The 15,786-nt window shown below is 31.4% G+C and overlaps 1 protein-coding gene across 1 annotated transcript; it reads right to left on the reverse strand.

The window, feature by feature from the left end:
• Window positions 1-12: 12 nt before the first annotated feature.
• Tap42 (immunoglobulin binding protein Tap42) lies at window positions 13-12,958 on the reverse strand. The gene is made up of 12 exons (XM_080154256.1): window positions 12,854-12,958; window positions 12,320-12,372; window positions 10,666-10,765; window positions 7,834-7,914; window positions 7,195-7,263; window positions 6,696-6,851; window positions 5,459-5,586; window positions 3,915-3,972; window positions 3,557-3,623; window positions 1,221-1,349; window positions 628-729; window positions 13-358 (listed from the first exon to the last, which is right to left on the reverse strand). Exons 1-12 carry the CDS (start codon window positions 12,889-12,891, stop codon window positions 290-292), a joined length of 1,050 nt encoding a protein of 349 aa, XP_080010382.1. The 5' UTR covers window positions 12,892-12,958; the 3' UTR covers window positions 13-289.
• Window positions 12,959-15,786: the final 2,828 nt, after the last annotated feature.

The raw sequence follows: 15,786 nt of genomic DNA on the forward strand, positions 1-15,786 counted from the left end.
ATAATTTAATTTCGATCCTTGTCTTTAGTTTTAACTATTTATATTTATGAATGTATTGCCCTATTCCATATAATAATATAACATAAACATAACCTTTAATAAATTTTCAATCTCATGATAATTGAAATTTCATTGGAATTAATTGACCTTTTATAAACATTTCCTATCTGGAGGATTTTTTCACAAGGATTTAAAAAAAAAATAAAAAACATATCAATTTTACTACTTATTTTTCAGATAAATTAACGATATCACTGTAAAAAAAATACAAAAGATGTAGTGTATGGATTTAGCCCATATTATGCCTATTTCCCTCGCCCCGCCTGTGGTCGTCTTTCCAATCATCCTTGGCTCTGGCCCTGTTTAAATACAAAATATAGTTTAGAATAAAAGTTGACTAATACAATTTTCAAAATTAAACTTATTGTTTTTAAAATCAGACATAACCGCATTATGTACCTAGTGTTTTCTAGGGAAATGGTAATCCAATCCTGTTTAGAAATTTTAACCCTTTTGTGTTTTTATACATGTTATATTCATGTTATTTTAAAGTTTAAATCCAAAATTATTTTTAAATATGAAACCTTTTAAAATAAGGGATTAATTTAGAGAACTATATTTTATATTCCTGGCAAGTTCTTCTTCATCATCTCTTTCCTCCTTCTCCTCCTGCTCTCTGGCAGCATCCTCTTCTTGCTGAGCTATCATTTCAGGATTCCTAGCGTGATCCTGAAATTGAGAAGAATTTGCTAAATTACAATATTTAATTTTTACATGTTTCAAAACATAGAAACATGAATATTTATATTAAACTGGAAAGATTTGTAAATAGCTCTTGTTGGGGTATCACTTCACAGGGTTCTAGACATGATCCTGCCATTTAAAGGGTTTTGTCAAATTACAAAAGACTAGATTTTGACAACATGCCTTCAAAACATAAAAACACGACTATTTATACGAAGCTGGAAAGAGATGTTAATATTTCTTGTTGGGCTATCAAATTACGATAACTTGAATTATCCAAAAATTAAAGGATTTTTTAAATTAAAACGTTTATATTTTGACAATATGCTTTCAAAACACGAACTTTTCTTTTGCTGGAAAGAGTTGACATTGGCGCTTGTTGGACTATTAAAATAGGATCATGGGCATGCCTTTTTATACCTTTTCCTTTCTATCACCTCTGTACACATTACTTATTATATCCTATGTCTACTTACTTGAAGTGATGTTTGAGATGAGGGGGGTTTCCACCACCCCTCCCTCACTCTTTGTTCATAGAATTCATCAACAGAGAGCACAGGTATACTAGGGTACCCGAGACCATACACTTCCTTCTGGATTTTATCCTAAACAATACACCATAATGATAATAATGGCAAACATTGACTTAAATGTTAATGTGCTATGTTTGTTAAGTTATTGGGAAGTCAAAATAAAAGTAAAAGTGGTGGATGGAAGGGGGAAGGTGGAAATAGTTATTTTAGCCCACTACAATTTTCACTTTATGAGAGTACATGATAATATGGTGTAAGATCCATTCAGCTAACAATAAATCTATTCTTATCATTAATTACAGGGTAATTATAGCTATCTATTTGTGAACTGACCTTCCCTTTAATGGATAGCATATACATGGATGTTATGACAGGGCCGAAATATTGTCGTCTATCTAAGTAGCTAACATGGCACTCATTTACTGGTCAGTTCGTTTATTCAGTAGTAGAGGAAGGAATGGGGAAAAGGGGGGTGGATGGCCATTGATGGGGGGTATCGTTATTTTTCGCCCTCTGCGAGTTTCACTTCATTAGAAAATATTATGATCTGATGTACGATCCAAGTAATAGTAAATCACAACCACAATGTTTTTATACATCCTTGTTATTTTACATAAAACTTGATAAAGAGAAAACTCTCTCATATATTATGAAACGGAAAGAAACAAATATAAATAACCAAACAGGTCAATCGATTATGAAACACTGATTGGAAAATACAAAAACACACACAAATAAACAAGTACGATTATATATCTAAGTAGCGCTATGTAGTAATATATTACTCATGTCAATAGTTAATGTTTATTTTTTGCCTAAGAAAAGTTTTAATTTACTTCATATTCCCTTTGAATGAATTAAAATTGGTGCTATGCAATCTAAAGATTAGAATTAATCGTTATCATGCACTGACAATTATCATGATAAATCAAATGTAGATTTGCTTCGCAATTTATTTATTTACTATAAATATTTACCAATATATGTTTTACATTGAATGTTGATTAAAAGAGTAATAAATGGAACAAGCATAAAAACATATAATAGTAGCGAAGCTCTTGAGTATAAACATTTTTTAAAATTAAAATTAATGATCAGAATCTTCACCAAACTTTCCAAATCTACCACAGCTATATGGAGTAGCAAACGACGGACAAAGTAAGTTATAGAATAAATGATCATTGCATAAAATGATCTTTTCTTTATCAATAGCTGAAAAAAAAACTATGTTTCAGAACGAACAGAGGAACCTTGAAAATTATAGTATTATGGGGAAGCTTCGCAATAGGAAAAAAAGAGTAAATATTAATTTATTTTTAATATTTATCGTAGAGATGATTATAGAAATTAATTGGTATTGAGAAAAGGGGGAAATCTTCAAAAGAAATGAGTAAATTATAGATCTTTAATAGCGAAGCTACTCTATGAATCGAAATGTCCGTCTGTATAAATAACTAACTTAAATCCTGCTCTATAAGACTATAACTCACTTTGTCAGTTTGTTTATCCATGACTCTTAGTTTTACTTCGCTACTTAGAGTTGCTGTCATCCTTGTTGTCAGAGAAACATATATAGAAGCTTATCTTTTCTTTAAGCAAAGCTTTTCTAAAATTCGGGCGCATAGAAAATAAGGTTTTTAAGGTTTCATATTTCAGCATTTTTTTTCGATTTCCTTCAAAGCGCTATGGAGCATAGAAACCCTAATTTTTTTTTAATCTAGAAAAAAAATAAAGGGGGGGGTGGGGTAGTTTTTTAGGAGTGCACTGTGCTACCCAGTACACAATAGTTCCTTATTTTCAATTTCTTTAATAATACTGTGGGAGAGATCTGTGCTCGACTAAGCACTTAGAGGGAACCACTTATTATGTTATTCGTTCTTTTGCACCGCTGTTATTAATGGTGTTATTCATGTTAGGATATAAAAGTAGCTTTGTTTGTCTTTATGTGTTTACAATATACATACAAACATTGTACATTAGGTAGTAGCATAAACAAACAAACATTTCAATAGTGACTCTTAAAAGAGTCTGAAAAAAAAAACTGAACAGACAATTTGAGCTGAAACGGGGCTGCTCTTTAACTATACTTTTTAATGCTATATAGGAGTTATAGGAGTAATTTTAGACTTATATTTATTACGAATGAAGTTATATAAAAGAGAACCTACATAAGTGTATTTGACCCTAACACACAAAAAAAGACGGGTATTGTAGACAGACAGAGATATAATTATATTACATATAAGCTTTGCTACTGAAATAAAAATAAAATAGAGTACCTTTGTAATGATCATTGGTTTGAAAGGTCGGCTTTTCTTTGCTGGTTCTTCTTTTATCTGACCAGATCTATAAGACAAAAACTGTTAGAAGTTGAATTTAAAAAAAAAAACATCGAATTACGGACTACTTTTAAGAATATTTAGGCTATTTCATTCATGAAAATGTAATTGTAGACCGTTTATGGAGTTATTAATGAACAGTAGGTATTAATTTTGAGTCGGTATGACAAGTCAAAAAAAAATATTTCAAAGGAACCAAGAAGAAAAATTTACGTTTTAGAAAAGCGAGAAATCACAAAAAAAGTGGATAGGGGTAAACTATACATCCTTTTTTCAAATACAAAAAAATTAAACATACTTAGCCATTGCCATATATTTGAGAACATCGACTTCCATTTGTAACGATTCCAATTCATCTAAAGAAAAAACAGGGATAAGGGATGGGAAACCTGGCCGAAAATTAGGTCTCAGCCTCCTTTTAAAAGTGATGGGGCAACTTTTCTTTTTTGCCTATAAAATCAACTCATTTTCGCCAGTTCCTCATTGGCTGTAGGCCAATATCCAATAACCTGAAACTTGCTTTTAGCATTAACCAATTATTAATAACAAACGCGTCCCCCAGTTCATTATTGGCTAAATTAATTCAAGCAAACATAAATTTCTGCTATTAGAAAGACAACAATGGAAAGTTTCTGCTATCAGAAGGACAACAATATATATGACGTTCAATCACATCAACTTTTTATTAAACCTACACATTAATAAATGTCCATATAGCAAAACATAAATTGAGAGATCGTTTTTTGAAGACTGAGTAGGATTCAACATTTTATACTTTAGAACAATGTGAAAAACTCATTGTCTTTAGACAATTTAAAAGTTACATTTCATGTGGAATTGATAACCCACCTAAATGATTACAAATACAAAACTAGTTCAATATGTAAATAAAAGTGTACTGTGTTTTGTTAAAAAAATTTTTTCATTAATTTTGGTAAAAATTAATGCACACTTAATTGAACTTTTCTGTTAATACTTAACGTAAAATTAATTTTTTTAAAAATTCTTAATTTATATGTATGCTATGGAACAATTTGTTGATAGAATGTTACCCATGTACTTATTCAAATCTACTTAATTTATTTATTAAAGCTGGGGGGCTAAAGCGGTGTTCATTTCTAAATACAAATTTTGGGGTGAAGTAGATCCCTCCTTAAAATGTTTGAAAATAAATCAGATTTAACTATCTCAAAAAAAACTTTTTTTTAAATGGGGGGGGGGGGGTGGCGAAATAATGACCATCTTAACGGGATTCTACTTAAAGCCACTAACAAATTGGTTCTTTGAAAAGTTTTTATTATATTTTGTGGAATCAACTACCTGAATTCTATTCTATACTTTTTTTCTTTGCATTCATATAATAGCTATTTCATCATTGTTCATAGTTTTCAAATCTAACTACTGCGTCATCCCGAAACTAGTTTTTTAGGCCTAGTTGGAAAATAGGCCTGGAATAATATTTTCTTACGTTTCCCATCCCTTATCCCTGAGAAAAAATAGGTATATTTTATTTGAACCTTACATTTTCTGAAAAATCATTTTAATTCAACATTCGGTTAAAAATTATTATCGGCCATTAGAGATTTGATTAGCCAATAGCTATATATGCTGTTTCTTCAAATAATGCAAAAACATTGCAATCTATAAGATTAGTCAAATGTAGAGTAGCTTAAAAGATGAAATTCAGCTTACATTTACCTACTTTAAACATATAAATAAATCCTTTATTCACATGACCATGATCTAGATAGATATATTAATTTACTAATTGACCGTAAAACCTACTTATTCCAACTAATTTAATTGAAGAGTAACTTCTCTTTTATAAAATTAGATAGGTACCTCTTGCAATGTGCACAAATCTCTTGATCATATTAACATACAATTTTCTTTCCAAATCTTCGTCCCTGGTTCCCGGATTAATTAGGGCTTTCAGATTCTTGATTTCTCCCTCCAATTCTTTCTTTTCTCTAAAAAATGACAATTTTTCATAAATTCTGGTTTAAGGTGGGAAATCAGTAATCAGCATACACATACAGTACTTTTTAGCTCCTCAGTTGCGATAGGTGGCCCCGCTCCTCCTTTTTAGGGAGTGGCCCCTCCATGTGAGAGTGGTGGCCCTTTCTTTTTATAGGGTTGCATTTCATAAGGAGGACAAAAGTTAGGTTTAATTTGGGTTGCCCTTCATAACGAGGACAAAAGTTGGGTTTCACTTGGGTTGCGAAACCCAACTAATGTATGTATGGTAATCAGCTAAGAAAAATTTTCTACGAGGATGCCAACATCCAAAAGTAGCGGATCGTTAAAGAATCTAGGATGGATAAACGGAAACAGTGAGTTGTTATTTCAGATGTTCACTTGTCGTAAAAAAAAGTGAAGATGCTTTTAAGAATGCATTGCTATTATTTGAAGCTTGACCGACAGACAGTCTAAGTAAAGGAAGGGGGGGGGGGGGTTAATGCAACCATCTCGTAATCAATGATCAAACGGCACTTAGAATTCGAATTTCTATCTGAAATTTTTCATGAGTAATCCTTGGTAGGTCTATTTTCCCTAAATTGAACAAAAAGTTGGAAAAGTAACGGCTGGCGGCTCAGCCGTTTTTTGCCTATTTTCAGAGCAAATAAACTTTTTAAAACATATTTTTGGTTTGATTTATGTTAAATGAACCATCTTTAAAATTTCTAGTACCAACAGCTACCGGCTAGAACCGTTTAATAAGGTTTATGAGCAACAAAAAGTATTTTGTTGAGATAGGTTTCGTGACTACTTTGCTCTTAAGATATCAAAAAAATGGCAAAACGGCTGAGCCGCCAGCCGTTAGCCATTACTTTTTCAACTTTTTGTTCGATTTAGGGAAAATAGACCTACCAAGGATTATTCATGCAAAATGTCAGATCGAAATTCGAATTCTAAGTGCCATTTATACATTGATTACGAGATGGTTGCATTAAAAACTAATATTATACTAAATGCTCATTGTTAATGACCGAAAGAAACTTTTTTTAAACTCACTGACGGATGACGGACCTGCCTAAACTTAAAAAAAAATTTTATAAAAGGGAAAAAAAACTGTTACCTAAATCTTGCCATTTTAGCATCTCTCTCCTTATTCATCTGTGCAAGATCTGGAGGTCCTGGCCTTCCTGGTGGCGGACCCGAACCTCCACCCTCAACTTTCACAGATTTTAGCTCTGGAATCTTAAATCCATCCACGAATTCATAATCTTGTACTCTAAAAAAAAAAAGATTGATAATATCAATTTAATCGATACTAAAAAATCAAAAAAAATCTTTGACTTTGAATAACCGAAAATATGAACTTAAAGATTTAAGAAATTTTGATTTTAACCAAAAAAATCAGCTGAACAGAATCATATTTCCCCATCATAACGCTACAAACTAACAGACAAAGCGAGTTATAGAGTATCTTCACGACAAAAATGTCTTATTTTGACAATTCAAATTGCTATGAATCTAAGATCACATTTGTGAAAAAAGGAATAAAAAATACACAAACACAAAATAATTAGACGGACTATAATATCGGAAAGCTGTAATAAAAATGTACTTGTTACCTCTGCAGGAAATCAATGTAGTATATTTGTGAAGCTTCCACAACCTCTGCCCGCTCTGTACCTGTTAATCTAGTTTGCATCACTTTTAAAGTTCAAGTGGTTTGATATCCGTATTTTTATAATCTATGATAAAAGGTTACAGAGAATGGTTCCGTGTTAGAGAGATTAAGTTAAGTAAGAGAATCCAGTTTTAAGCAAGACATTGTTTATTTTATTTTTATACAATAAACATTGAAATTGTACTTAAGCTTATAAAGGTACTTATTTCAGTTGTGTCTTAAACACTTTGGGCTTGGGAAATAAAAAAATACTCGATTAAGTAACATTAGAATAAGCAGCTAGGCTATTACTAATTTTAAACCGGCCTTTTTAACAAAATATATTACCTACCTATTTAAGATATTACCTTTCTTGAAAACTGACTGGAAGGAAATATAGATACTTTAACGAGTAAGGATTTTGTTTAAAGCTAAAGATCTCGGAAATTACTGGTCTAAATTTAATTCACTTATCAGGGATGCTTTATTAATGTTTTGGGGTGGTTTTAAGCTGATTTCTCGCCTTGATGCTAGCGGCGAGGCAACTAGGTAAAAGTCTTTAAAAAGGCTGTTTTCTAATTAATTTCAACTAGATAATAACCTTGAGTTCATATCTCCAAGTAATACTGGCAACATAAAATATTTTAAATGCTCTGTAGCGACTTCTTTATAGTTCTCATTACTAAAATAAAATATGATATTATATGACATACCTCCCATGGGATATCATGTAGGAACAAATTCTGGAGAAGATACTATGTGGCAATAGAAATTGAATGACCTCTTGAGCATTACAGACAAACCAATGATGAACCAAATAAAAAGAGTAGTTGTCCATTGGTTGGCAAAAACTTTACAAGAAAGTAGCTTTTTTACTAATATTCTTTGAATTAGAAATGTTTAAATTTTTCATGGAAACTTATTCATTTCATACAAATCTTAATTCTTACACTAGAAATAAATATAGCTCTAGCTACTTAAACATTCATCAAACATTTTAATAAAGAATTTGTTTAAGTGTAACAAGTGCACTACGGTCTATTTAAGGGGTTTAGTGGAAATTTGGTATAGCTTTAATCAAATTTAAATATTTACACTTCTACCCGTCCGAATTCATTAAAATAAAAAGTTATGAGTAATATATTACATTAGGCAACTTTTTAAAGTTGGTCAGTATAGGTGCGTGCACAGGAATGTGATTGGGGGGTAACCAAAAAGGGGTGATTTTTAAAATATAATTTTTGTTCCTACTTTGTTATTTTTAAAGATAATTGAACCAAATTTTTTCCCTGATTCAATTACTACCCTAGGTAAACGATTATTAATAAATAATAGGGATTTCCCGCTGAAACCGCCGTCTACCGCCGAATTCCGCCGTGTTATTTGCTACCTCATTTGGCAGTTTGGAGTCAATAGAAAAGAGTGATCTATTTGAATAAAAGTATTATAATACACCTTTTTCTATCCACTTACAACTGCTTTTTAATATTTATAATTTATTTAAGAGGGGTTAGGTCTTTTTAAACTTAAAGAAAATAAATATTGAGACTGGATAATCGAGCTTCCTATTAAAGATATTGATTATTTTTTTTTTATGAAGTATCTTATGTGTTTTTTTCTACCTGTATAGTCTACCATTATAAATACCTATTTAAATTTAGTACTGTCCCTCAAGGGCCTACAGGGGCCAACATCGCCAACCCCCCCCCCCCCTTTCTACTACCAAAATTAAAATTTTACTTCTGTTTTCAAAGGTATCAGACTGAGTTTTAAAGGAAAAAAGTATTCTCATAACTGAACTAAATATTTTTTTGTATCTATGCCCCCCCCCCCCCTATCTAACCAAAATTAAGATAACCATCATAAAATTGATATCAAACAAACTTTAATTCATTTTAGAACAGTAAAGAAAAACCGGTAGACCAAGTAATAGACTAAAACAGTATTTGCCAGCTAAATCATAACATAAAAATGCTTTGTATCTTACAAAAAAAGGCAGAAGAAACGAAAACATTTACTCTTTGAAATCTTAGAGTTTTACAGACAGATGAGGGGACCAAGTGAACTAAAAAGTAGATGCTTGTTGGTGAGCCTAATTATCACAAAAAATCAGCTTTCTTAAAAAATAAAACTGCGTAGTAGATCAAATTTTCCCTACAGATATCTAATGTCTGTAAGAAAATTAACGACAGACCAAATAAATCTTACACTAGATGATTGTTAGTACAGGTAATGTTCATAAAAAGATTTTCTTTTAACCGTCTTGAGTTGTAGCAAAGAAATTCACGATGTTTACATATCGATTCATACAGACTGACGGACTTTGCGAATTTGAAAGTAGCTACGCTACTACAAAATTTATTTTTGCACTTTCCTTCTAAGGACTAGAGTTGCAAACACCTTCCCTAAACACTAAAATAAAAAAAAGAAATGACATAGGTATGCAACAAATGTTTTGTTTTTTAAAATCTGCGGGCGGCGGCTTTTTTTGCGGGAACTGCGGGTAAGTCGCGGTTTTCCTTTAAAATTATTGTTCCTCAAGTAATTACTGATTAATTTTAAAAAGTTTTACTCAATTATCTTTAATTGTAATGTTATAACAGAGAAATTAAGATTGCTGTTATGATGTGTAATTCCCCCCACCCCCCCTAAAATTTATGTTTTACAGGCAATTTTCAGATTAAAAATTTTTAAAGTTGCGCTACTGACCCCACTCTGGAAACTTAACTAAAAGCTGTATTATATTCTCAAAATTTAGAATCATATATGGTTTGGTATGGGGTCGGTAGCGCAACTAGGAGTAAAATGACGAAAACTAATTTTTTTTGCTAAATTTTTCAGTAAAAAAATGACGAAAATTATTTCATAAATTTACTTTCAAAGCATAAAATTGACACTTATAAGGTAAAATATATAATAAAAATGTTTTTATTTATTGATTTGGTGTATATATTTGTAAAGAATATGAACGAAATTAGTTTTTAATAGATATTTAAGCAAAAAAAAATTTTTTTTCATATCTAGGTAGAAAATAAAAAGTAGATTTTTGACCTTCAAAAAATATTGATTTGACCCAACTTTGAAGTAAAAAAAAACTTAGTTCTTAACGTTATTTTTTCTTTTCCTTGTCCATTATGCATGAGCTGGGGTATGTAAATCAATAATATCAAGTTAAAATAATAAAATTTGATCATGACTTTTTTGCCAAATTTCCACCCTTAGACCGTTGTGAAGTGCTAATGTAATAATCAATGATAGGAGAAATCAAATCTTCCAATTAACAAAATGTTTTTCTATTAAATTAAAATTGAAGATTGTAAACATATACCAGACTTTTAATGAGTCTTATTCAATACTATAAAAAATCTAGTGACTTTGTCAACAGTTAAAAGCATTAATTTTGAAGGGTAAGTCCTTTTAAAATATTTCTAACCTGGAAAATATATTTATTAATGAAACAATACGAGTACAATCCTCCAACATCATAATACATTTCTTTACTTTGTGCTGAAAATCCTCGCTTGTACTGGGTTCTAAATAAATTAAATATATTTAAATAAATGAAATTTAAGCATAAAATATACAGGGTGAGACAGAAAAAACTGAGTTTTTCGATTTTCAGAAACAACCGGAAGGAATAAAGAAAAAATAATTATATGTCCTTGTTCTCTGTACAAAAGCACATCAAACTTGTAAAAGGTGTTTTTCATTATCTCTAAAAATGCGGCCTCTATGATAGGTGTATGGTGTCAAAAAAATGCCTTGTGTGAAAAATGTTGATCAAGAAAAATTAAAATAACTCATCTATTTTGTATTAAAAAATCTTAAAATTTCAATATTTATTTAGAAAAAGGTCTAAGAAAAGTACCTTAATGAGATTTAAATGTAAAATGCTTTTTGGCTCCTATAAAAGCATTTTTAGAGTACTGCAATTTGCCATTTTTTCATATTTCTTGTTTGTGATGCATGTGGTTTAAAAGAATCTTCTATAATAACGTAGCTCATAGTAAAAAGAAAAAAAAACCTTTTTATTTGACATAAAAATCTCTTAAGATAAAAAAGTTATCAAGGTTTGAATTATTAAAATAAAAATGCCTTTTAGAAACCCTACCCTATTTAAATGAAGTTATTATGATGGATTATAACACACAAGTATAATTTGTCAAAAGGGGGCGGAGATTTTGGAGATTAAATCCATTCTTGCACCAAATATAGAGGAAATTCAGGGGGAGGGGGGAGGAATTTAGGTAACAAGATGAAATATTTCCGGTCATGAGCTGGTTTTCCGGTCATGGGGTATTAAATCTTAACAATAGATTACAACAAAACGTTTGATTTATAATGTGATAATTTGATTTAGTTAAATTGTATTTTTAAGATGTCAAATATTTACAATCTGTTGAATAAAAATTTGAATGATCAAAAAACATGTTTGTTTATCTTTTTAGAATGATAGACATTTTTTATTATAAATAAATCTACCTAAAAAGTACAAAATAATGGTCGAAAAAGTCATCACACACACTTTTTGAAATCTTTATGCTCTAAAAAGCGCCGTTGTTTTCAGAGATATTCAAAAACACCTTTTCTAAGTTTAATGTATATTTTTATAGAGAACAAGAACCTATAATTGTTTTTTCCATATTCCTACTGGTTGTATCAGAAAATCGGAAAACTCAGTTTTTTCTGACTCACCCTGTATATCTACAAAACGATTATAAATTCTAGAAAGAGTTATATAAAATTAGCAAACTTAGATGGACTAAAGGAGTTCATTGTTCTGCTTATTTTCCGTGAAGGTACGTGTTTTAATACTTTAATTAAACAGGAGTAGAACACTAAAATTAAGCATGGCAGTTGCTCCAATGTAATGGGGTACAATATGGAACTGCGAAGAAACAGTAGCGAAACCACCGCTATATCTCGCGGTTTTTTTTTCACAAATCCACGCTGTACCCCATGAAATCAACTGCCATGCAAAATTCTACTCCTGTTTAAACACAAACCCTCACAGAAGATAAGCAGAAAAAATTACCCCTTTCTACCTTGTAATAATTTAATACACATGAAAAAAATAACAAGCAAACCTGAAGAATCTTCGACCTGATCGTGGAGGGCAAGGGCTTTATCAAACACAAGACTAAACATTAAAAAGTTTAAAATTAGTTTAAAACAAATAACCTATTGTAAAACATTTTTTAATAAATCAAAGGTGTATAATGTATATTCTGCACAAGATTCTTTTTCCCCCCTGCTATAGAATTTTTATTTTTCCCCCCTTAGTTTTTTTCCACCAAGAAGGGGGGAAAAGTGAAAAAAAAATATTTAAAGAACTCTATTATATTCATTTTATCCCCCTCCCACATATTTTTTTTTCCACAAAGGAGGTGGGAAAATGGAAAAATTGTTTTCAGTTCTCTTATTTTTTACATTTTTCCCCCCAACCATAAATTTTTATACCCCCCCCCCCCCTTTTGCAGAATATAAACCCCTGAAATAAATCGAAAATAAGATAGGGGGTGAGTGCAGTGGGAATAATTTTATTTTAACTAAAATGATTTAGAATCAAATGTAGTACTGTTTAAAAACATAGGTTCTCAATGAAATACTTATTATCTTACCTTAATCCCTCGTCTGAATATTCGGTAGGTTCTGCCATTATATATATCTGGAGAAAACAAAGTACAATCCTAATATATAAAGTAGTAAGATTTGTTCTTTACTACGTAGCCTTGCATAGACCCTAGGCCGGTTTGAGGATATTAAATATATTACGCACTAAAGTATGTGTAATTTTATAAAGGTTTGTGCTAGATATGAGCAATCAATAACCTTCCAAGATCTTGGTTAGTCAGTAGTCACAACAAAAATGATGATACAAAAACTGGATAGACAAATGGAATTTAAATCCTTATTTCACCTCCTAATCTTTTGAGTGAAATTATGCCTCAGAATACTTTAGTAGATATATTTGGAGGTAAATGTAGAAAATTGTCATACAGTTTATCATGGAAATTAAGGGAATAAGACAATGGATGATAAATTGATCGATGGCGCGCATACATCCCCAATTAATAATGAGTAACAGTGTTTATAAACTATTGATCTTTTTCCTTAATTGTGATTAACATTAGTTCAGTTAACCCCACCTTGCTTGTTTGCAATAATTACGAACTTGTTGGTAAAAACTCAAAATTTTCAGTTGAATTTTTCTCAAGGTATTTAGTGACTAATTTAAAATTAAAAGGGCGCGCAATTCTTATTTAACTATATCTATTTTTTACTTTAAAAATAGTATTTAACACATGATATTCATAACATAATGCACGATTCTAATCTGTCATTTTGATTAATAACAAATCTTAATGATTTTTCAATATTGATTTTTAAATTTCAATAAATTAAAAATATATAAATATCTTATAAAATGTAATCTAATAAGTGAAAAAAATAATAAATAAAACAAAAACTTGCGAGGAAGTTGCTATAATGTGTTTAATTCAGTGATTTCCAATCAAACTAATCAAAATTAATCAAATAAATTAGATGACACACATATAACCTCTGTCTGCATAGTTGCCAGATATTTTTCAGATCAAAGTGTACAAATAAGGTGTACATTGGACCTCCAATGTGTACATTTGGAGGGGGGAAGGGGAAAAGGGAGGGGGAATGGGGAGAAGGGGATGGGGAACGAGGGGGATTTGCTACGCTATCCTAATAGGTAGGAATTACACTAGTGGCATCTAGGAGCTCTTAAGGGAGAAGGGGGAGTCAACCTCACACTTTCAGTTGTAATTTTGCAAGTTACTACAAAAAATATAAATATTCAGTTAAAACTTCAATGTTTATAACCAGAAAATAGAGGAAGGAAGCCAATTTTTGGGGGTAAAAAGTCCATTTTTGGAAGAAAAATTCCAATTTTTGTGTGTACACGTGTACATTTTTTAAAAAATGTTGAAAATGCGTACATCCTCATCGGTTTTGCCCAATGTGTACATTTGTCAAAAATCAGGTCAAAAATGCGTACATTACGCGCAAAATGTGTACATCTGGCACCGCTGTCTGTCTGTTACCATACGGCGGAAAACTGCAGCTTCGCGCAACAGAGAAGAAATGCCGCGAAAATTTTGTATAATTGAAAACACAACGACGACATTAAACACTTGTTGGAATAATGAATTTGATATCTCTATAATACAAAGTAGAATGATGATTGTCCGTCTGTCTGAAGAAAGATCTAGGTAACCGCTGAACCAATTGAGTTCTACTCTTCAGGGAATATATCTACTGGCCCTGTGATGGGTTTAAGCTATTTTCTTGGGGGGGTTTGACACCTCCAACCATATACACTAAAAAATTAATAATTATTTCTTTTTCAATTGAAATTTACTTGTACGACCTTTGTCTGAAAATCCTTGCTATTTAGGTTAATGATTGTGTCTATTTACGGGCCAAGGTATCCCATCTACTATATTTATTGTCACGAAACATACAAGCAGCAGGTATTTTAAACGTCTCTAGTATGACGCGGTGTAGTCGCCATTTCCACAGGATATTTATCTCGAGATGTTTGAGGCCCCTCCCTAAAGTAGTTAGGACTGTCAGTAACTTTTATATCAGGACTAGCGGCAACCTTCTCAACAATTAGCTCAAAACGTTCGTTGGTCCTAGAGGAATCATCAGTGATAACTGTAAATGAGATCCATATCAGTCCAGCTGTTCATACGCTATACAGCTAGACAAACACAAAGACAAGCATAATGTTATTTTTAAATAAGGATTTTTCAAGGCAGCTACCATGCATAAGCTTATCACAGCCTCTTTTGAATTGTAAAGCATCGTTTTACTTAGTTGACTGTGGCTCAACACGTAGCGCACTCGCTCGTCGTCGGGGAGGTGAGAGGTTCGAATCTCGGCTTGCGGCTTAACACCGCGTCGAAACAACAGACGTTTAAAATGGTTCCTACTGCTACTTTGTCAGGTGCGCGACATTAATGGTTAGTGTGGGAATGTCTTGGCCCAAAACAGGCGCAACTCATTACCATGCAGATGGGACTTCTCAGAAAAAGGTCGTGCAATCAAAGGGTTGGTTGTCTGATGGGTGTTACTTAACCTAATACCCCGGGTAACTGGACAGAAAAGGAGACATTTGGCTCCCCTTGGTTATCCTGGGTTGTTGGACCATGGCATTTGAATTTCTTGGACGGCAGCTCTGCCCATATGAGGTAATTGACGACGAGGTAATATGATTGGATAATCATAATCACAAAAAGGTTTAAATTGATTAAAAGATATATTTTCTAAAAAGATAAAATGCAATAAGCATCTCAGTCTATAAAACATTTTTTATTTACATAAGGATAATCACATTAGAGTTAATGTTTTAGTTTTAGTTTTAGGTTTTGTTGATATTATTACCAGTTAAGTACATGAATGGATTACCTTGTAATGGAAAAGCTAATGAACTATTATCTTCAACATATGGAAAAATTTAACTAAAAAAGCCATTCCAATACACAGTTATCTTTCTATGTATCTAACTGATATTTAT

Source organism: Acartia tonsa, chromosome 3 (genome assembly GCF_053477335.1).
Source record: "Acartia tonsa isolate MP-2025a chromosome 3, ASM5347733v1, whole genome shotgun sequence".
NCBI classification, from domain to species: Eukaryota; Metazoa; Arthropoda; class Copepoda; order Calanoida; family Acartiidae; genus Acartia; species Acartia tonsa.